Genomic DNA, 21,785 nt, shown 5'->3' with positions numbered 1-21,785 from the left:
TGGATGTTAAAATGGGCAGTCAGTCAAGTTGGTGGGAAGTAGACCCTGCTGCCTGCCCAGCTCTGACCTCAGAGAATCCTGGGCTTATTCCAGGTCAGGAGGACATCTCAAGGCTTCAGGGACCTCCTTTGTGGTATGTGCCAGGAGCTGTGGCAGCCACTCCAGTCTTTCCTCTCCCCTGCCTCCCCCAGCCCAAGGGGGTGCTCTGTGCCTGCACCACTAAGGGGAAAGGGAATGGACAAGGCTGGGCTCCTGCCTGGAGGGAGCTTTCTGCTGGGCTTCCTTACCCTGCTGCACCCTCCTCGCTGCCTGGGTGGCAGAGAAGTCATCTGGGCTGGTGGGATTGCTAGGAAACATTCGAGAACACGAAGGGAGAATTTGGCAGGGCTATGAGAAGCCTTCAGATCAAGGAATCACCTGAGCGTAGTCCGTGCTTGTCCGGGTTCCTGCCCAGGCTTCTGTAAGGCTGATAACCTGTCCCTGGCTCCTCGTGCCAGCCTTGGGACACCGACCATCACCTCTCTTCTTCGAGGGGCCTCCATCGGCCCCCAGGGAATTAGAATTAACAGAGAGCACCTGCCACCCCTACCCCGCCACTCCCTTCTGTCCCCTGGCACAGCAGGGCACGGAGTTCACTCTGCAAGGAGCAGGGGAGTGGCAGTGGGTTGACTGAGGAGGTTGGCCTGTCCAGGAGTGCTGCGGCCAAGTGGCCTGGGGCCTGCAGAGCCTCGCAATGGCACTAGGTGGCACTCCCGCCCAGGGGAGTCCAAACAAGGTGGGAGGACTAGAAATTAAGGACCAAGTGTGGGTGGCCAGAAGGGACCTCATTTGGGCTGGGAGAGTAAACCTTCCAGGGGTTTTTTTCTTACTCCCAGAAATCATGTTGAGTATTGTCTGGAATATTGTCCAGAAGGCATTTCCCTCCTGAGATATACGTGGTGGAGGGCAGGTTAGAAGGCTGGGCGGGCTAATCTCAGGGCAGACCTGTGGGCTGGTTTATGAGTTTCCTAGACGCCAGTCGGCCTGAGAGGCTTTGAATGATTACAGAGGAGCTCTGGTCCATGTGGAGGGGCCCAGTTGGTCATTTTACAGTGGAGAGCATCAGCGCTCCACAGGCCGCTCAGCAAATAAGAATCTGGGCTTTTGATCCAGACTTGTTTTTCCCCCTTAGGTCTAACTTGGGTCCTGATGGATGCACTGCAGGCTTTGGGGAAGTCAGGACGGTCTTCCTGGATTTCTGGTTCTGGAATTTAGTGTTGCTAAGATTGTGTGTCAGCATCTTCCTGTGCTTTAACTCCTTTTTATTCCATCTCGAGTGGTGGTTGGTTGGAGCTCTGAGGTGAGCAGGGGTCTAAAGTCTCGCTGGGCCTCCAAGAATGCTGTGAGCCTAGGCTAGGAGGCTGAGGTGGGCCGTGCACCTCCCTGCCTCCCAGTTCCTACTGGCGTCCCAAGGATCCCTCCAGCTTGTTATGGAACACTTGGTTGGGCTGGATCCGGATGAGGGGGCAGGTGTGTGGGGCTGTGTCGGCATGCTGCTGTGTCCTCTTCCAGGCTGCCTTGACTGAGCTGCCCATCTCTTCACAAGCCCTGTCAGCTCTCTTCCTCGTCTAAATGTTGCTTTAGAAACTAAATTCCCAGTGGTCAAAAGAAGCTGGGGTTTTTCAGCTAATCAGGCTCCTGAATTCCACATGCTTTTTGTGGTTGAGTAGTGGTGGTGTTCCCCGCTGGACCCTCCCCCTCCCCTAAAAGGTGTTAAGCTGGTTAATTCCATCCCATGTTGACTGAGCGTTTTCAGTGGGTATGGGGGTAGGGTGCTGACCCTGCAGTGGGGTACCATCTAGTGGGGTAGAAAGATAAGACGAGAATCACCCCACAGGTCTTGATCCCCGCTAGGAAGCCTACGTGCTGGGCGGGGGTGGACCTTGCCCACTGGGTCTTGTTTGCTGGTCTGCACCAGGGGATTTTGTGTGTCAGGGTGTGTCTGCCTGGAGGAGAGGGGGTGGGGTGAGGAGCAGCCTTTGTCTTCAGGGTCGGGTGTATGAAGGAGCGAGGGCTTCGAGGGCTAGAAGAGGTGTCTGGAGGTGGCTTTGTGCTCAGTCCAGAGAAGCCGGCCCTCGGGTGAGGTCCGCAGCACGTGGAGGCCCTGGCGGCCCGGAGGGGTGTGTGGGAGGAGCTCTCGGCCCAGGGAGCCCAGCCCCGCCCCCAGGAGGCACCCGCGAAGTCCTGTGGCCGTCGGGCAGGTCGCCTGTTCCCGCCGCTCCCCTGGCCCCGCCCCTCCCCTTAAAGGAACCCCGGGCTGGGGGGCGGGGCGCGACTGACGAGCGAGCCTGGTGTCCGGTCTCCTGCCGCCGCCCCCGGTTGCCTGACTGGGTGGAGCCGAGCCCCCGCCCGCCCGCCCGCAGTCAGGCTTCCGAGGAGCAAGGAGCAACGCCTCCCTGCGAGTTCAGCCGGCGCGCGGCGCGGAAGCCAGCGGAGCGGACCACCTGCCGGTGAGTGAGCTGCCGCGGCCGAGCCGCCCCGCGCAAGCGGAAGGCCTGCTCGCGTAGCAGGGAGGCCAGTCACCCCTCACCAATTGGGGCCTGAGGAGACCACCCCCCAACCCCGATCGAGTGTGGCTTCCCTGGCCCCACGGTGGGTCACGGGGCCGGGCAGGATGAGCTCACTTCCTTCGCGTCGTGTAGCATCTCCTCGCCTCCCGGCCCGGAAAAGGGAAATGTGGGCGTTGCGGGCGGCTCGATGTCCTCCTGCGCCCATTTCCTCAGTTCTGCCCTAAGGGTCTGGGACGGGCGCCAGAGTGGGGGGGAAGTGGCAGTGTTCCTTGGTGGGACCGGACATGCTGCAGTTGTCACCATGTACCAGCCAAGGGGCGGGAGGGGGTGACACCCCGCCCTTCCCAGAACCCCATTCCCCACTAGTGCCAAGGATTGCCCCAGAGAAGGTTCCTTTCCTTGAGGGGATTTAAGAAAGAGTCCTGCCGAGTCCTGTCCCCATCTCTACCGCCCTTGAAAGAGGTGCCTCTGGACCCTTCTCTTTGCTTCCTCTTCTCTCGCCCAAGGCTCCCCCAAGATGGCTCACCCATTTCACCCGGGAGAATCCATTTTCCTGGTTCCCTACTTCTGACATTTTGTGAGCTTCTAGCCTTGGAACTCAGGGGAGGAATGGTTGGTGACCCCACCTTGACACAGCTACCCAGCAGCCCTGCCCTCCAGAGCCGGGAGTGTGCACAGCAAGTCAGGCTGGGGACGCATGTTTTGGGGGGCACCGGGGGTTTCTGCTGAGGCTTCAGGCCGAGTAACTGGCACCCAGTGAGCTTTCCACTCAGGGAGCAGGAGCACATCCTTGGGCTCTCGGGCTGGACACGTGCAGGGTTGCAAGGCCTTCGTCGAGGGCGGTGAGGGGTGGGTGGGGATGTTGCAGCACCTCTGGGGTGTGAACCCCCAGAACAGCACGTCCTGACAAAGGTGAGCCCCCCCCAAGATGGTCCTGTTGAGCCATCTCTTCCTACTCACATCATCGCTGCCCCTGTGGTTTGGGCTCCTCTGTCAAAACTGCCTCCTCTGCCCTGTTCCTTCCATCTTCCCAGTGGTAGCAAACTTCTGTCCTCCCAGAGCGTGGGTTTGGAAAGGGAGGGGGGAGGCATTGGGAGCCAGGTCTGGGGGGTGAGGCTGCACTGAGTTCTTGGGTGGAAGAGAGGCATGGGGTTTCTAAGCAGAGTTGTTCTTGGCCTTGGTCACAGCTTTGATCTGAGACTCAAGGCGGGTGAAAAGGAGGAAGGACCCTTCCCATTTCCAGATAAGGAAACTGAGACTCAGAGAGCACGTGTGACTTGCAAGGCCTTTCCCAGCTCTCAGCGCGAGGGTGGGGGGAGGGCATCCAGGATCACAGTAACCAGATTGTCCTTTCCCCCCACCAAAGCCTCTGTGTTCTCATGTTCCACATGGCCATGTAATGACTTTAAAGTCCTACTGGTCATAGCCCCAAACTCACCTCCACAGAGTGTCCTTGAGACTCTCGGGAGAGAGGGAAGGTGTCTGTACTTCTCTGCTTCAGGGCGCTCTCCTTGCAGGCTCCTCCTTCAGGCCTGAACTCCCCAAGTTGCACTCAGGGAACCAGAAAGGGAGAAAGCTCTAGCTTGGCCTCCAAAGGCCACTGTAGGCGCGGAGGGCAAGTGGGGCTCTGAGGTGGGGATGCTGGGAGCACTGTTGGCTGAGGAAGTGGCTCTGCTCCTGGAAAGTGAGAAGGGGTGACCTCTAGGGACCCCCTTCCCTCCGTCCTGCGGCTCTGAGCTAGTCAGAGGGTGTTGGCCCGTTTCCTGGTGGACAGCTGAATTCATGTCAGCTTGCTGGGGGCCTTTTGGGGAACACTGGTGATTTAAAAGAAACCTGACTCTGGTCTCAGTGTCCCGTTTTAGAAGCGGAAGTAGAATAGTGACAGAGACAGGACTGAGGCGTGAAGACCTCCTGCCCAGCTTCTCAGGGCAGTTCCTGGAGTCTCTCCAGGATAGCAGCTCCTTGGGCTGGTCCCCCAGAGTCCCCTCCACTGCCCTGGTGGGCTGTGTGGCCCGGTCAGGCTCCTGGACTGGAGGCCTTGGGGGCGAATGCAATGCAAAGGCACACACGGGGATTTGCTTTGAGGTCCTGAGGTTTTGGGCCAAGCTGGGTTTGTCTGTGGCTTCCTGAACGTGCCTTTCTGACAACATCCTGCAGCGGTCAAGGTCCCACCGAGGAAAACTGGCAGGAGGAGGCCTGGCTCTCATCCCCGCCCACAAGGCGTCTCCAGCCCCCACTGTGAATCCCGGTTGTGCACGCAGCCCAAGCTTTCTAGAGTTTCTAGAGTCGGGGAGAGAGCCTTGTCCTGGAGCCTAGCTTCAGGAGCAACCCTGACTGCCCATCACCCCGCTGGGCCTGTTTCCTGGGGAGCCACCGGGAGGCGAGTTTGGGGCCCGAGGCTGGGAGGGCGGGGCAGGGCTGTGCTCGGCAGGTGGGCTGTAGGAAGGGAGTTAGTGGGACCTCAGCTGGAGCCTGGCCAGACAAAAGTCAGAGTTTCCATGGGGCCTTGGGCAGGAGGAGGCCTGTGTGGGCGCCCTCCTGCCATTCAACGGCCACTCAGAGAGGCGGGTGGCCTGGGGAGATGAGCTTGCCGAGGGGTCCTGGTCTGAGGTGGGGTGGGCCTTGGCAGGGGTGGAAATCCATGCTAACGTCCAGACCTTAGTCAGTCTCATCCAGCCCCATGGCCACTCACACCTAGAGATCTGGCAGGTGTCGGGCTGGCGGTTTTCACCTCCTTGGCTGAGGTGGGTTTGCCCAGGACCTCAGAAGTTTAGCCTGTGAGGGTTGAACCATGTCCGAGTTGGGGCCTCTTGTCCGGTCTCGGCGCGGGGGCCTGGGCCGGGTCAGTTCTCTGCCTTCGGAGCAGCCCTGGGACCCCGCATGTCTTCATCTAAAGACGACGCCGGGTGTGTGGGTTGAGGGCTGCGTTGGGCGGGCTGTGACTCCCAGGCTGCAGAATGTTTGCTCTCCCCCTGCCCGTGATCTGCAGAGGCTGGGCGTCCTCTCAGGGAGCCGGGCGGCCGCAGACCAAAGTGCTGTTCCTCCCCAGAGAGATGGGAAGGCGGGGCGGCCGGTTTCCCTGAGGTCGCCCTGGTGCCCCTCTTCAGAGGAGGCAGATATGGGGGACCCTGAGGCGGTGGGTGGGGACGACGACGAGGAGAGAGCCAGAGCAGGCCAGATGCTGGGGTCTCACCGCCGCGCCTCTCCTGCCTTCCTGCGCCCTCATCCCTCAGATGCTACTTTGTCATCTGAAAGGAAAATGGGTCAGGTCCCAGTGAGGGAGGGGCCGCCGGGGCCGCAGACAGCCCGACGCTGGGCGCCCGCCTGGAGCGCGGGGCTCAGATTCCCACTTGTGCTCCTGGGTTCAGAGGCGCCGGGTCCCCTCCCTGCTGGGAGCAGGCAGGCAGCCAAGCCAGGGACAGAACGGGCCGAGGGCGGGGCCGGTGCGCAGGCTGAGCAGGTGTGTGATCGGTGCCTGTCTCTGCAACAGCCCTGATCCGTTGGACTGGACCTAGCCAGGGAGCGGTCCCCCAGCCGCAGCCGCCGGGGCGAGGAGCGGTGACAGCGCAGGAGCTCCGGGGGGGAAGGGAGGAAGGAGGAGAGACAAAGGGAGCGAGCCTGGCACTGCTTCCCTGCGCCGCCCACCATGTGTCAGTCAGAGGCGCGGCGAGGACCGGAGCTCCGCGCGGCAAAATGGTGAGATGCTGCGGGCCATGGCTGCGTCCTAACCTGGCCTCGCCCCGCCTCGACCTCCGAAAGGTCAGAGTTCACGTCCAGCGGCCCCGTGGTGGAGGTGGTGGCGGCGGCAGGGGGCCAGGGGACCAGCCCCCGCGGCTGGAGGGGCCTGGCCCGGGGGGCCTGAGTCGGAGAGCCTGTTTCAGGGGGGCCAGCAGGCTGGTGGGCCAGTGTCTGCGCTGCGCCCCCGCCCCGCTGCAGCACAGCTCCTCCGAGATTGGTCCCTGTACTTCTGCAGAGAGCGAGGTGGATGGGGGGAGCCCAGGGGAGAGCAGTGATGTCAGGCTTTGCTTGGCCCCTACCCACTTGCCAGACCTTCTTAAAGCTGGAGGGGGTGGGATGGGAGAGACAATGGACACAGGGGGTCTGGTGAGCAGTGAAGAAGCAGCGCCTCCCAGGGCCACCACTGAGCTGCAGGGCCTGGCCTTCGGCTCAGTTCTCCATTTTTTTCTGCTTTTCATATCAGCTGAGGTGCCTCTTTGTTCCTTGGTTTGTTGAGCAATTGGGGGCAGAGGACAGAGCTGCTCTGAGCGCGCACAGGCACAGATGGAGCCTTATTCTCCAGTTGAATGAAGTGTTTCTGTAGATGAGGAAACCAAAGCCCCGGGACATTCTCAGAGTGGGTGGCAGTGTGGTCTTCTGATGGCCACACTGGGGCCTCAGGAGCACTTTCTAGGTCCTAGGCATGTGGCAAGGTGACTTGGGCCTCAGTGTCATGCCTCAGGAGGGCCAGGGTTCCGGTGGAAAGGCTCATCCCAGAGTCTGGTTCCCCCGAGGCTCAGCCTGGCTGAGTGCGCTGAATTTGAGCTGGTGGGGTCTGGGGAAAGCCCACCTACCTTTATCGGAAGGAGGGGCCTGGGTCAGGTGTATGTGGCCCCAGCAGACCTGGAAGGCGGCCTGAGGGTTGGCGGGGAGCTTATCCCCACCAACCTCTGGATCGTTTTGGAGAACCTGACCTGATGCAGAAAGACCACGGGGATGGATGGAGCAGTAGCGCGCGTGCATGCGTGCGTGAGTGTGTACACGCGCACTAGTGCTTGTGCATGTTTGTATGTTCCTTTGTGATCTTGTCAGGCCCCTCAAATGAGGAAATAAGAGGCTTGGAGCCATGAAGAGATTTTCCCAGATCCTGCGCTGCCAGGGGCTAAGGGGGATCAGACTAGCTCTCCTCGGAGCCTGTGTGGGCAGAGCTGGCCCCAGGCCGGTAGGGGGCCGCAAGGCAGGCGCTGCACCATCTTCCTGGTGCACTCAGCCCCAAGGTTCTCTCCGGGGTCCCTGCCAGGTTCAGAAGCTACTCCATCTGAGAGGTGCCTCACCCTGTGTGTCTCAGCTGACAGGCAGGTGGGGAGACTGGGAAGTGAGTCTGCCGACCAGAGGCAGCCAAGCCCCCAACTCAGAGTGGGGTTGGGATGAAGGAGTTTGGCCGGTGCCGCCCGACTCCATCGAGAGGCGAACCTGCTGAGGGTGAGGTGGGGCCCCGGTCCTCCCCTGACCCTGGCTGTGTGCGGACATGTGCCCTGCAGGTTGTATTTCCCCCAGCTGGCCCTGAGGCGAAGGCTGGGACAGCTGAGCTGCATGTCCAAACCCGCCCTGAAACTGCGCTCCTGGCCCCTGACGGTCCTCTACTACCTCCTGCCCCTTGGCGCCCTCAGGCCACTCAGCCGGGTGGGATGGAGACCTGTGAGCAGGGTAAGTGTGCAGGGGCTGCGGCCTGGCCTCCCCCCAGGCAGGCCTGAGGTTGGGGCCCAGGAGACCGAGGAGGAGACATTTGTCAGATCAGAGGTGGGCCTGAGCGCTCCGGCAGGGTCATGTTGGAAGGCGAGCCTGTGGAGAGGGTGGGCTGCAGACAGGTGACTGTAACGGCCCACCGTCCACTGCCTGCTCTCTTTGCCTGCATTTCTGCCACGTGGGGACTCTGCTTCTGAAAAGAACCCACATTGGGCATTCAGAAAATGGTGTCTGAAAAGAGCTTAGGGGTGATTTTGAGAAGAACCCAAATTAATTTCTGGACGCCAGAGGGTGGTTCAGGGAGGCTGGAGCCTGTGTGGGCCCCTTTGGGTGAGGATGCCTTTGAGGACCCAGGAGCCCCAGGCAGGGCTGCGTGAGGGAGCGGCCTGGCTGTGCCTGGCTCTCAGGCAAGCTGGCCCCAAGGAGGAAACCCTGCTCCCAGGCCCTTGGACAGCCCAGGTGGGGCGTTGCCAGGGTTTGAAAGCTCAGGGGCACCTATGGGGCACTGGGCATTAGGCCTGGGGTCATAGGGCAGCCCCCTGGGCCGCCCCCGTGGACGGGCGTCAGCTGGGAGCCGCTAACTTACTGCCTCTTTAAAGGTGTTTAAAGTTGGAATGGAATTGCTTTTATGCTTTGGGGACTTGGTGTCTTGGTTGTGTTCAGCAAGCAGCAGCCACCAATTAGAAGCACGTCCCGCTATGGCAGAGGCACTTGAGGTTTAAGAGGCTGCCCCTTCTGGGTCGTCTGGCCCTGAGTTTGGCTGGAGGGTCTGACTGAGAGGCCGAGTCCCCTCTGCCTCCTGGAGGAGCACCAGGTGGGGACAGCTGTGTGGACAAGGGGGGGTGTCAGTGGTCAACCCGTCTGCATGAGAGTCCCCAACCTCGGGGTGGGGGTGGGGGGACGAGCACATGCGCTTTGGGCTGTGGACTTGCCCGCGCACCAGAGGTCTCTCCCTTCTGTGCTGGTCTGGGACTCGGGCAGTACTGCCCGCCACAGCCTGTGTGTCTGTGTCAGATCTGTGTTTGCCCCTCCCCACCTCAAGAAGTGAGGCTGTGCTGGCCAGTCTCCCTGGGGGATGGGGAGGGAGTGGGGTAGCCGCTGTGGGAAGTCTGCAGGAAATGGCTGGCAGCTGAGCTGTAAGTCACTGTGTCACACAGGCTTGGCCGGTACTATGTGTGAGAGATTTGGAAGCTCAGTCTGGTTCCTGGTGAGAGACAACCATGTCACAAAGCCCTCGTGGGGACAAGCTGCTCAGGCCTCGGGAGGTGGCCCCCATGGGGAGGGGAGAGGGTACCGGCTGATGGGGGTGGTTGGGGGGTGAGCACACAGTGTGGCTGACTCACCTGCCTGCCCGCGGCCTGCAGGTGGCCCTGTACAAGTCGGTGCCGACGCGCTTGCTATCGCGGGCTTGGGGCCGTCTCAACCAAGTGGAGCTGCCGCACTGGTTGCGCAGGCCCGTCTACAGCCTGTACATCTGGACTTTCGGGGTTAACATGAAGGAGGCCGCCGTGGAGGACCTGCACCACTACCGCAACCTCAGCGAGTTCTTCCGGCGCAAGCTGAAGCCACAGGCCCGGCCCGTGTGCGGCCTGCACAGCGTGGTGAGGCCCAACCCCACCTTCTATTCCTGCCTCCGTACAGGCAGCTCTTGGCTGTGCCTTTAGGAACAGGTGGCCTGGTGGGCACTCCTCCCAGGCCAAACCCCAAGGAGGCGGCGGCCCTGCCCTCTGTCCCCTCCCCTCCCCCACACCGAGCCTCTCCTGGCCCTTACAGATCAGCCCATCGGATGGGAAGATCCTCAACTTCGGGCAGGTGAAGAACTGCGAGGTAGAGCAGGTGAAGGGGGTCACCTATTCGCTGGAGTCGTTCCTGGGCCCTCGCATCCCCGCAGAGGACCTGCCCTTCCCACCAGGTGGGTCCTGGCCCGGTGGCGGCCAGGCAGCTGTGCTGTGGTGTGGCTGCGCTGGATGTCAGAGGGTGGAGGGTGGGGATGGGAGTGGGTCTGGGAGGGAGGCCTGTAGACCAGTAGTTACTCTGCCCGCAGCTTCAGGCCTTCCTGGAGCCAGTGTCCAGGCTGCACGCAGGCTTCGTGTTGGGCAGCATCAAGTGCTTGTCTGAGTGCCTGGCTCGTGTCTGCCCCACAGCGACCTCCTCTGGCTCCTTCAGGAGCCAGCTGGTCACCCGAGAAGGGAACGAGCTCTACCACTGCGTCATCTACCTGGCCCCCGGGGACTACCACTGCTTCCATTCCCCCACTGACTGGACTGTCTCCCACCGGCGCCACTTCCCAGGTAGGCCTGGGCCAGCACATGGGTGGGACCTGCCCCTGGGGGCCTCAGAGAGGTCCTCAGCTTCTTGCTGTCAGGGGACGCAGGCTCCAAAGCTGTGAGGTGACTGCTGGGCGTGGGTGGCAGGGGCAGGCTGGGGGGTACAGTGGGTCTTGGGCCCTCCCAGAGTAGACGTCTACACTGGGCTCTGGGAGGCTTGTCCTCCCGATGGGCAGGGAGTGGCAGTGTCTGTCCCCACAGGCTCCCTGATGTCCGTGAACCCCGGCATGGCCCGCTGGATCAAAGAGCTCTTCTGCCACAATGAGCGGGTAGTCCTGACTGGTGACTGGAAACACGGCTTCTTCTCACTGACGGCTGTGGGGGCCACCAACGTGGGCTCCATCCGCATCTACTTTGACCGGGTAGGCAGAGCCCAGATCCTGCCGAAGCCCAAGGGCTAGGCCACTTGCACCGTCTCCTGTGCAGCCAGGTCCATCGGGACTCTAAGTTCTAGGAGGGCACATCCCCCACCAGGCCTGGCTGTGCGGAGCAGCTGCCCCGAGGAGGGGCTGGGCCTTGAGCTTCTGCTCTGCTTATCCCCCACCCACTCCTGTCTTGAGGTGGCTGGTGAGGGAGGGAATTAACTTCCCTGCCTGGCACTTTGCTTCTGCAGAAACTCAAGGGGAGCTTGGGTGGGGCATGCTGATGGAGGCCAAGTGTGAGGGGTGCCAGTGCCCGTGGGGCTTCCCCTCTTGGTGTCGGTTTGCCCCCCAGCCCCCCGGGTGCTGATGTTGTGGCACCGTTCATACTAGTGAACAGTTGGGTCTGAATCCTCCATTTCCCTCCAGTTCACAGCTGGTCAGGGGCTATCGGGTTAGGCCTGGTCCATGGCCTGAGCTGCTGTCCGGACCTCCCTTTCTGAGCAGGGTGGGGGACAGGTTCGGGACGGCAGCAGAGGTGTGTTCAAGGTCCACGTGCTCTGCCTCCACCTCCCACAGGACCTGCACACAAACAGCCCACGGTACAGCAAGGGCTCCTACAATGACTTCAGCTTCGTGACGCACACGAACAAGGAGGGCATCCCCATGCGCAAGGGCGAGCACCTGGGCGAGTTCAACCTGGGCTCCACCATTGTGCTTATCTTCGAGGCCCCCAAGGACTTCAACTTCAAGCTGAAAGCGGGACAGAAAATCCGATTCGGGGAGGCTCTGGGCTCTCTCTAGAGCCTCTTCCATGGCCACAGCTGCTGAGGGGTCTTTTCCACAGAAATGTGAGGGTCTTTTCAGGGGGAACCTCTGAGGCTATCTAGGGAGGGGACCGTCGGGTCTGACCAGGCAGGACCTGGGTGACTTCTGTCCCTGCTGTCCAGGGTGCAGACAAGGTTGTCAGAGCCCCTCTCATGTCCTAGACCTACATCTTCCCCCTACCCACCTGAAGAGAAAGTGCAGGCCAGGACGATTGATTCCCTCTTGGAGATTTTCTAACGTGTTGTATAAACTGGAGACTCTACATCTCCTGGCCCGAGCATTCAGTTCGTCTGATTTCCGTTTTAAGATAAGTGGTAGTTAAAGTACATTCTTGCTGCTCCTCCTATCACTGCTTTTTGGCCTCCCTTGCATAGGGTGAGGTGCCTCCTGGCACTGACTGTGGGTCCCAGACCAGGGCCCTTAATGCAACTGCTCCCAAATTTGCCCCACCCTGCTTGTTGGGAAAAGCTGTCTTCTCTCTTTGCACTTGTGGCTGAATGCATCACCTCCGACTCTGCCGTCAACTTCCGAGGGTGCTCACTAATGGCTCTGTGCGTTGCAGGCCCTGATGAGTGACCTCCCGGAGCTGGCAGGTCCTCTTTCCAGTAGGCAGGACCCATTACCAAACCCCCTCAGTGGTGTCCAAAGCAAAAGGGGCAGGCAGCTAGCTGGTGGTGGCCCAGCTGGGGCCAGGGGAGAGCTTGGGTCCCCTGTATCTAGACCTACAGAAAGTTGCTGCTATTGATCAGGGGCTTATGTTGGAGGCAGAGGAACCTTGGTGGTGTGTATTTGATGTGTGGAGGAGGGGAGAATGTCAGTGCCTAGAAAACCTGTCCCCAGGCAACAGGTACACAGTCCTTAGGGAGCCACTGATTGTGGGGATAGGGCCAGATTTCATGTTTCCTGGGGATGCTGTGAATTTCTCCTGCAGGAGAAGCCATTTGAACTTTTTCAACTGTATCAGTAGCACAGTATTTTTGTATGAAAAGTGGGAGACTTCTGAACAGTAATTCATTTAATTGCAACATTTTGAAATAAACTCACTGCAATTTTGCATTCTGTTCCTGGACATGGGGTGGTGACTAGCACAGAGCCTGCCGCAGGGCACGGATGCGGGCGATACAGGTGCGGATGGGCTGGCGCTGGGCCTGCAACTTGGAGGCCAGCTGCTGGATCTGCGCTTCCACCTGGGGAGGTTGAGGGGGCAGGCTGAGAGGAAGCCCCGCCTGGGAGCTGTCCCGGGGCTGCCCAAGGTCTCACCTCCTGCAGTTCTTCCTGAACCTGCCGCTCCGCTTCCTGGTCCTCCGGCCTGGGCTCCTCCTGGCTCAGCTCCAGCCACTGCCGCAGGCTGCTTGCTTGCCGTTGGCAGGACCTGAGGGAGTGACGCACCTGCTGCCTGGCTTGGCCCGAGGCAGAGGCCCAGCACACTTCTGGTGTGGGTGGAGGGAGAAGGGCTCCTGTTCCACCCTCAGGCAGAAATGCCCTCTGTCCTTCCCTGTGCAGAGCTGGCCGCATGGGACCTGCCCGCTTCCCTCTGATTGAGGTTGCTGCTCACACTGAGGGTCCCAGGCCTGGGCGTGGGGTACGTGGGCTGTGGACCCAGACAAAGCAGGGTGGCTCACTGCATCATCCCATGTCAGTCACACTTGCCCGGTAGACCACCGGCTTCCACAAGACACGGGTGTAAAGTTTTGCTCAGCTTTTCCTGAAGGTAAGGCCAACCTGGGCCTTCCTGAGCAGGACAGAAGGGGAGAGGTGCCGCCTGCATGCAGGGGCCATCACTGGGCAGACAGCTCCCCCTGTTCCCCATGGACGGGTGCCAGGCGGGTTTCTGGGTCTCACCTGAGGTTCTGCTTTGTGGTCTGGTAGTCCTGCAGTTGCTGCTGGATGCCCTCAAGCTCGGCCTCCAGGTCCATGTGGCCAGTGGCAATAGGATAATAAGCTTGATCTTGACCATCCTCCCGTCTGGGCCCAGGCTGAACCCAGGGATTCCAGGTGCCGGGAGTGACCTGAGCACTTGAGGTACTGACAGGCCCCAGGTACACACCTGCAGTGTCAGAGCCAGGCCCAGGCCTGGTGCCTGTGAAGTCCCCAGGAAGGAGCAGACGGGGGTTGGGGACACTGGCCAGGGATGAAGGGGCCTGGGACAAAAGCCCAGGTATCGTCGGCCGGGCTGATGCCTGTAAAGGAAGGATGAACACTGAGCAGGGAAGCGGGAGGAAGGTTGGGAGCTGGGGCTCCCCATACCTGCACCTGCCGCAGCCAGCTCACCTGGTCCTGCCCCTTCATTCAGCACCTGACACCAATAGAGTCCCATGACCACCCAAGCAGCTGTTTCCAGCCTTACTGACCTTTCACACCCCCTCCTACAATGACCATGCATTTCAGTGGCAACTGTTCTTGTCCAACCACAGCTACAACCCTCCTCCCCTCCTGGTGACAGTGTCCTCTGGTGGGAATGGACACTCTCCCATCCCCCACCCTCCCCCCATCCCTACTTAGGTCACAGCTCTTCAGGCACCAGCTCCTTGCGGGGCCCAAGCCCACTGCACACTCGTGCTTCCTCGCCTCCTTACCCGAACTCCTTGACTCCTACGTCACAGGTACCAGAGTCTTGGCCCCACTCCTCCCCATGACCCCATCGGTTCTTTACCTTCAACCTGTGCTGCGAATTGTCAACTTTGATCTCCAGCCCTGACCTTGTTCCTGAAGGCCAGGCTGAATCTATTGCGTTAACCTCAAATCTGACAGGTTCAAGACACACTCGTGATGCTTCAGCTGCTGGGTTCCCACCCTCCATCTTCCCTCTCACAGTAAAGAACTCATCACTCCCTGAGCTTTTCAGGCCAGAAACCCAGGAGCCATCCGCGATTCCTTCTTTCCCTCTTATCAGACTCATCAGAGCAAGCCCTACCTAGTCTGCCTCCCACGACATCCACAGCCACCCCCCCCAGTCCCGGCCGCCAGCACCCTTTGCTGGACCCGAGCACAGCCACCAACCATCCTCCACAACTTCCTGTTCTTGAAGTCCAGACTTATCAACAGGCCCTGTATGACCCTCCATGATCCAGTCTCTTCATTCGTCTGCGTGCCGGGGTTTCTTTTGTCTCCACCACCATGTAAGCGTCACAAGCAGGGATGGGCCTCAGGGGCTGTTCCCTGCCGTGCCCCTAGGACACTGGCCCCTGCACAGGCCTCCCTGCATCTTCCCCTGAAGCAATGAGTACTCCTGTGGCTATAGCACCAAGTGCACAAAAAAGAGCACTGGCACGAAGACCAGACCACAGAACAAGACCCCAGGTAACCAGGGGGACTTACCCAGGTGTGTGCTTCCGCCCCACGCAGCATGAAGGAAGAAGGGGGCAGCAGCTCCAGGCCTGTACTCGCTGTGGGCGGCGGCTTCAGGCCAGGGGCGCTTGGCAGGGGGCTGCTTGGGTCCAGTGCTGTTTGGGCCTTTGCCAGGAAGGGTGTTGTCAGCGCAAGGCCTATTGGCTGGACCTCGCCTAGGCCATGCTCCCACAGTGCCTCAGGCCTGAGCAGAGGGAAGACACGAGCTGGTCAGGCGTGGTACCCTCCCGAGGAGCAGGACAGAAGGGGGGCCACCAGCCCTAAAGTCCCCAGAATCACACCACCTACCCCTGCCCCCCAAGGGTGCCATACCCCAGGGGCGTCTGGCTCTCAACGGGCTCCAGCAGGAAGCTTGGGCGTCGCGGTTGCTTTCTTGCCCAGCGGGCAGCATTACTGGGAAGAAACACAGGCTGTTCCTCCAGACTGCCCAGGGGCTGCTCAGAGCCTGAGACCTCTGTGGGGCGGGGTAATTCAGTCCGACCCCTTCCATCTTACAGGGATACTGAAGAGAGAAGGCAAGGCTCTGCCCCAGGCGCCCTACTGAACTTCTAGTAATTCCAGTGAGCCTGCTGGCGAGGGGTGCTCCACCCACGCTGTCTCACTTGACCCAGGCAACCAGGCTGGAACAGGCTCAGAGATGGGGCCCTTGTCAGCTACAGCAGCACAGCATGTGGGGATGGGGATGGGGCTGGGCCAGGTCACAAAAAAGTGGGGTTTCCAAGAGGGTACCTGTTTCCTGGCTGTCACGGGAGACGTGGGGAGACTACCAGGTCTGGGGCGGGAGGTGGGCTGCCCAACGGCCCGTTCCTTTGCTAAGGAACCGTACATTCTCTCCCATGCTTGGGAGGAACAGAGGCTGTGGTCCTTTTGGTTAGGGCCGAAGAACGGGGGCGCAGGATCCTGTACAGAGGGTTCCGAGTGGCTCAGCCATGACCCTCGGGGCCCGGTGTCATTCCTGTACCGTCCAAGCTTTGCCCCAGGTGGAAGCGAGGAGGAAGTGGTGAGGGACGTGCTACTCACAGCTCCAGGAGTTGGGTGTCCCCAGCGGCCGACGCCAGGCTGTCCAGAGCTCCCCGAAGCCCACGAGGAGCTGTTGTCCTCTTGGTCTCCAGGGAGGCATCGCCAGCCCCAGCAGCAAGGTGGCTGGGAAGGGGACCCTCAAACGTCACTCTCCTGCTGCGCACAGTGGACGTGGGGGGCTGAGGCTCCCTGCCCAGGCCCAGCGCCTTCTGCTTCCAGACCGTGGCACAGCGACGGACCACGCGGTGGAGACTGTGGGCCGCCTGCAACCAGCCTCTGGTCAGGTCGTGCTGTGCCTACCCGCTCCCCAGAGGGGTAGGGGACCCCGGCCCACCTGCACCTGCTGCTGGGCATGCAGCTGCTGCCGGAAGGCCTTCATGCCCGCTGCAAAGCACAGGAGGCGTGCAACGCCCTCCCGGAGGAGCTGCTGGTGGTAGGCCTGCACTGCCCGCTCCTGCCGCGCCTTCTTTCTCCTCATCTCCAGCACGAAGCCCAGCCACGCAGTCCACACCTCCAGGGAGAGGAGGAGGTGAGGCCCAGCCCTCCTGCTCAGGCTCCCTCCACTGGGGCATGGTCCTCTCCTGGGACGGGGAGCCCATTACCTTCGCCTGTAGTGAGAAGGCCCAGAACCACAGGGCCCGTGCCGTGTCCTGCTGCTCCCGCCTCCTGTCCGCCAGCTATGGGCCAGAAAGAAAATGTCTCCTTAGGGAGGCCACCCTGACCCCATGGCCCCGGTTGCTCTCCGACCCTCTCTTGTCAGGCCTTCCCTGAGGTGGGGGGGATCAAGGAAGCTCTTTTGGGAAGAACGAAGGCCAGGAGCTCTGGGGTCGGAGCAATGAGGCAGTGCAGCGGGCTCCAGCGAGAAAAGCTGGGACTGCTTGCACTGCGGGCCCGAGGGTGAGAGGAACCTGGACCCCTCTGGACCCACTGAGCAGGACGCAGCCCCACCGGGTGTTTTATCAGGGCCTTGGCAAAGACCTAAAATGCATTTCCTATTAATTTCTGAATATTACCCTGACAATTTTTCAACATGACACTGTAGAAACATGGCCCTGAAGTGACTTGGCCTTAAACAGATTCCAAGTGAAGGAAGCTGGTGGTGCCAGGAGGTGGCTGGGGATGGGGGAACCCTGGGAAGAGGGTGGTATGAGAAATGATGAGCTAGAGGTGGGCTCAGGAGGCAGCGGGAGGAGGGGGAGCGAGAAGGGGCTTCTCCACGGCTCCCACCTGCTGTCTCCACTGGTGGAAGCAGGTCCGGCTGAGTGTCTGGGCCAGGAGTTGGGCAGCCTGTCTCTGCAGAAACTGGGGAGAGAGCGCGCACACGGGGCTGTGTGCCTGGTGCAGCCAGGTGCCCACACCCGGAGCCCCTGTGGGCGGTGCAGGCTCCAGGCCCAAGTGAACCATCCTCCCACCACCAGGAGTCGTCCTGGTTGAAGCCAAGGGCCTCCTGCCCCAGACAGGGGTGCCCAGATGTGTCGGTAGGTCACCCAGCTCTGACAGGCATGGTTCACACTGAACCAAGTTCTTTGCTGAGCCATCTTCCACCCGGAAGGCCGGCTTCCCCAGCCTTCACTGAACACCCAGAAGGGCAGCCTTGCGCCCGCAGGGCTCCAACCACCCAGCATCCACAACGGAAGCAGTAAGTGCTTCTGGAAAGACCTTTCCTCCCCGCGATGCGGTCTCCTGGCCCAGACAGCCCCGCCGCACAGGGGAACTCGGAGTTGCCGTCTGCCTCACCCTCTTCCTGATGCAGCTCAGATGGTGCACCTTCCACTGGGCCATGGCCTGCAGCAGCAGCTGCCGGCGGTAATGCTGCGCCACCCTCTCCATCTGGATCCTCTGCTGGGCTGCGCTCCGGCTGCGGTCCCTCCAGCGCCGAAACCAGGTCCTGAGACAGCCTAAGGCGGGTCGGAGTCAGTTTGCTCTTTTAGAGGAAGTATCAATATATGGATGACTATGCAACGGTGAAAGTTTAGAGGGTGGAGAAGGCTGTGTGGGGACAGAACTGGGGTGTCAGCCCACACTCGGTGAGACACCACGTGTGGACGGTAGCCACTCTGGGAGGAGAGCTCTGGCCACCCACCTTCAGTGACTATGCACACCCTGACTGGAACCAGATATGCTGCTTACCACTGGGCCCTCCAAGGACACCCCGCCCCCAGCCATAAGCCTGTGCACAGCGACCGCAGGTGTGCCAGGGCCCCAGCGGAGCTGCCCACAAGATGCTGCTGGGCACATGAACGAAAAGACCCTGGGTGTGAGGAAGTGGGAGACAGTGGCCCCATATTCCAGGGAGGAAAACGAGGCTCAGAGACCCAGGCAGCCTGAGACAGGCTGGGGAGAAGCAAGGTGTCTGCTGGCCGTGTCCTGCCCCAGCTCCACAGGCAGGCAGGGGCCACATCCTGCATTGAGTCTGTGTCGCCAGATTCTCTCTTGAGGGAGCAAGCACTCTCTTCTGATTTTTTTCCTCTTCTTCAGCCCCAAGAGAAGTTTCTTTTAGAGACAACAGAAGAGAGCTGACCCCAAGGCACAGAGGCCAAGATGGGGTGTCCTCCAGGACCTGCCAGAGGTGGGCAGGGAAAGCCACGTTCACAAGCTTGGAGGCGTTAGCACTAAGTGCTGAAATTTCCCAGGTCCTGCTTTACGCGGGAATATCTTAGCCTCACTGGACCCTCATGATCAACTCCAGAGGCAGATACTATCATCCCCATCCACAGACGGAGACACCAAGGCTGAGAGGAGGCCCTGCCTGCACCTCTCAAGCACTGATGAGCGTAAGTGTCCACGACTCTGTCCTCTTGCAGCACCTAGCCCAGCCCTGGACAGCCAAGGTGTGCCTGAGACTCAGAGGCCTTAATTAAGCCAAGACACGGTCCCACAGGTACTGACTGCACATCTGCTGTGTGCTGACAACACGGTGTCTTCTCACATGGTCTCCCCAGTCCTGTGTACCAGCCCTAATGGACACAGCGAGCCCAGGGCCAGCCACGTGCTGCCACCCTGTCTAAGGAAAGCTGCCGCCCGCAGGTCAGAGGAGGGAAGAAGCTTTAGCTGTGTCCTGTGCCTGTCACCTCCCCACCGCGGCCACCTGACCCAAACTGGAAGGCCCATGCAGCGCCAGTGCCAAAACTCTGGTTCAAGCAGAGACCAGGGACGGGCTTAGCTCCTCGGCATCTTTCCTGGGAATGACTAGAAACACAGCCCTGGTTTCTGGGGCGAGGGGCAGCCTGAGGACACAGAGAAGCAGGCTGAGGGCAGACCAGGTGCGGGATTCTGGACCCCAGGATTCCATTCAGGGGGAAGCAGGATCTGTGTTCATCAACACAAGAACTAGTCAGAACCAAACCTAAGTGGATTGTCCTGGAACAAATGCTATTAAGCCAATTTAACAAGTTGGTCCGTTTTCTCTCTGGTCTGATTTAAACCATTTCCATTTGTTTTCTCATTTATTCTAATAGGAGCTGCCTCTTTAGAGCATCAGACTCCCCGCAGCAGAGCCAAGGGCCTCTGTTTCCACACGTCTCTTGAACAGAGGCTCCATCTGGACCGTTTCCCAGGCTGTTTGTACAGCAGGTCACGGGACTACCTGGGGCCAACCAGGCAAGTCCCTGCTCCCTAAACGGGCAAGGAAGCGGACTCTGACACGACGGGGCTGACCTGACAAGCAGCCGCCGCCTTCCCATCAAAGCGCCCCACCCGGCAACCCCCAAGTCCCCCGTTCCAGCTCCGTGTCTGCATTTCTCTGTAGGTCTCAAGCCTTGGCCTTTCATTTTAATAAAAACTGGTTGGCAATCAGTTGGGAAGAGAAAGTGAAGATGTATCTGGACTGAATAGTTAGTTACTCCCTACCAAGTTCACGTCCATCCTGGAACCTCAGAGCTGATGTTATTTGGGCAGAGGGTCGGTGCAGTGCAGTAACTGACAGCTGAAGTGGGCTGGGGCTGGGCCCTTAATCCCGTGTGACTGGTGTCCTTCTAAGGAGAGACACACATACACAGGGAAGACAGCCACGTGACAATAGGGCCGAGGCTGGAGTGACCTGTCTACAACCTGAGGAACAGCAAGGATTGCCGGGAGCCATCAGAAGTTGGACAAGGCAGGAAAGGGGCCTCCCCTAGAGCCTTCGGAGGGAGCACAGCCCTGCCAACACCCGAGTTTGGACTCAGAGAACAATTTTCTGTTGTTTTAAAGTCTATGGTCCTTGGTTACCTCAGCAACAGGAAGCTAATACACATGAGAAAGAGACAGAGACTGAGGGGAAGCACCTTGGGAGAATAAAGAAATCTGTGTCCTTCACAGGCCTCTCCTCAGCTTCCGGGCCCGCTTACCCCTATTCAGCGCCACCTGGGCATCCCTGACAGCCTGGCCCTCCTGCTGTCGGTAGTATATCTGCACTGACACTGCCTCCCGCCATGCGATCAGGACCTAAGGGGCAGAAGAATAGAGGGGTGATCACGGCATGTCCCGACTCCCCGGGGTCACCCCAGCTCTGCAGGTGGCTCCTCGTGGAATGAGGCCAGGCGTACGGCGCTCACACACGTTCCAGGAAGCGCCTGCCGTCCACGCAGATGGCAGGCAACCATGCCCAGCACCCTCGCTGGAGGCCCTGTATCTTAGGAGACGGGACCAGAGGAGCTAAACTTCATACCATGCCACGAAGAAGTCAAGTCCTCACGTGGGCTTTCATTCTACTATTTGTTAAGTGGAAGCCTTACGTTTCACGCACTTTCACATATGAGGTACATATGAAATCACAGTAGCAGAACACGGGATGCCCGCTCCCCAAACAGTCACGAACTCCATCCCCCCACAAAGGCCTCCTCCCTTCTGAGCCCTGAAGCCAAGCAGAGTCCTGACCGTCCTTCTAGGGGAGGGGACACACATGCTGGCCTCGGAGTGTTCCTGAGAGCAGTCTGCGCCCTGACCATGTGTAATTAACACATCTGTGGAGGCTCCCAAGCTGTGAGCACAGTCTCGGCCGCCAGTGCGGGGCTCCCAGCAAACTGCTTTCTTCTAAAACACCCCAGAGTCCAGGGACCACCTCTGTCATGTCATTTGAGTCTCCTGTCTAGTGACACGTCTTCTTCTCATAGCCATGTCCCTCCCCCAGCACGTGGGCCCAGGCCACACCAAGTGGCATTTTGGGGGCCACTTCCCAGCGACAATAACCAATGACCTCACATTCCTGCATGCTCTACGGAAAGCCAGCACAGCCACGAATCCCGCGAGGCCGATGAGCAGGATCGGGGAAGGGGGGCACCCAAGCATCCTGTGCCGACACGAAGGGACAGAGGTGTGGTGACTTACAGGATTTGTCCCAGCGGAAAACTCCACGTGTGTGGGAAATACTGGTTCTGGTAAGAGCTGGTTCATACTCACTACATGCCATGCTTTTGTTTTAATGGATATTGGTTCATACTTCAGTACAATAAACAAGTGAAGAAACCCACCTGCGGGCACAGCTGTGTGTGCTGGAGAAGGGAGCCATCTCGTTTTCTAGGCTCCTCATTCAGCTCAAACCTCCACAGCCACCCCCAACGTCACCCCTTCACAGGAACACGGCCCCCACCCCCTGGCGGCCAGCTGGCTTGCCAGGGCCCACCTTGGAGCACAGGGTCCTTCTGGAGTGAGCTGCTGCTCGAGAGGCTTTCTTTGCTTCGTCCGCTTGGGCCACGGCATTCTCTCTCCAGCGACGTAATGCACCCCTGCGGGTACATGGGGGAACAGAGTGATATGGGTGTGAACAGTGCGAGGCTCTTCAGCCCGGTCCTGAATCCAGGTCTCCCCATGCCCAAGTGTATCTGTCGTGCTGACAGCCACATTTACGTTGAAACTGCACACACCGCACAAGGCTGAGCTGCTCTGTGCAGGTACCGTGGGAGCACCACAGG

At 60.1% G+C, this 21,785-nt stretch overlaps 2 protein-coding genes across 6 annotated transcripts in view; one reads left to right on the top strand and one right to left on the bottom strand.

Annotated features, from left to right (window-relative positions):
• The window catches only part of PISD (phosphatidylserine decarboxylase), a gene marked incomplete at both ends in the record, with an annotated part of 37,932 nt that extends 25,345 nt beyond the window's left edge, over positions 1 to 12,587 (top strand). For 2 of the 5 annotated variants that reach the window (XM_079717024.1, XM_079717023.1), the window contains 5 exons: positions 9,377 to 9,613; positions 9,786 to 9,924; positions 10,157 to 10,303; positions 10,541 to 10,701; positions 11,278 to 12,587. In XM_079717024.1, coding sequence (XP_079573150.1) covers positions 9,377 to 9,613; positions 9,786 to 9,924; positions 10,157 to 10,303; positions 10,541 to 10,701; positions 11,278 to 11,502 — 909 coding nt within the window. Of the gene's footprint in view, positions 1 to 6,195; positions 6,246 to 7,807; positions 7,974 to 9,376; positions 9,614 to 9,785; positions 9,925 to 10,156; positions 10,304 to 10,540; positions 10,702 to 11,277 lie in introns of those variants that run through there. The other 3 variants (XM_079717026.1, XM_079717025.1, XM_079717027.1) reach the window with 3 other exon arrangements.
• The window catches only part of SFI1 (SFI1 centrin binding protein), a gene marked incomplete at its 5' end in the record, with an annotated part of 69,867 nt that continues 60,611 nt past the window's right edge, over positions 12,530 to 21,785 (bottom strand). The window contains 12 exons of the mRNA XM_079717022.1: positions 12,530 to 12,713; positions 12,787 to 12,898; positions 13,369 to 13,706; positions 14,845 to 15,058; positions 15,163 to 15,267; positions 15,895 to 16,157; positions 16,229 to 16,405; positions 16,497 to 16,571; positions 17,122 to 17,196; positions 17,632 to 17,792; positions 20,223 to 20,319; positions 21,497 to 21,599. Of these exons, the coding sequence (XP_079573148.1) occupies positions 12,609 to 12,713; positions 12,787 to 12,898; positions 13,369 to 13,706; positions 14,845 to 15,058; positions 15,163 to 15,267; positions 15,895 to 16,157; positions 16,229 to 16,405; positions 16,497 to 16,571; positions 17,122 to 17,196; positions 17,632 to 17,792; positions 20,223 to 20,319; positions 21,497 to 21,599 (1,825 nt within the window). The 3' untranslated portion in view covers positions 12,530 to 12,608. The remainder of the gene's footprint in view (positions 12,714 to 12,786; positions 12,899 to 13,368; positions 13,707 to 14,844; positions 15,059 to 15,162; positions 15,268 to 15,894; positions 16,158 to 16,228; positions 16,406 to 16,496; positions 16,572 to 17,121; positions 17,197 to 17,631; positions 17,793 to 20,222; positions 20,320 to 21,496; positions 21,600 to 21,785) is intronic.

The sequence above is a fragment of the Hyperoodon ampullatus genome (assembly GCF_949752795.1).
Source record: "Hyperoodon ampullatus genome assembly, chromosome: 13".
Lineage (NCBI taxonomy): Eukaryota > Metazoa > Chordata > Mammalia > Artiodactyla > Ziphiidae > Hyperoodon > Hyperoodon ampullatus.
The sequence above is the reverse complement of the archived record's forward strand: the minus strand, read 5'-3'. Positions and strand labels throughout refer to the sequence as shown.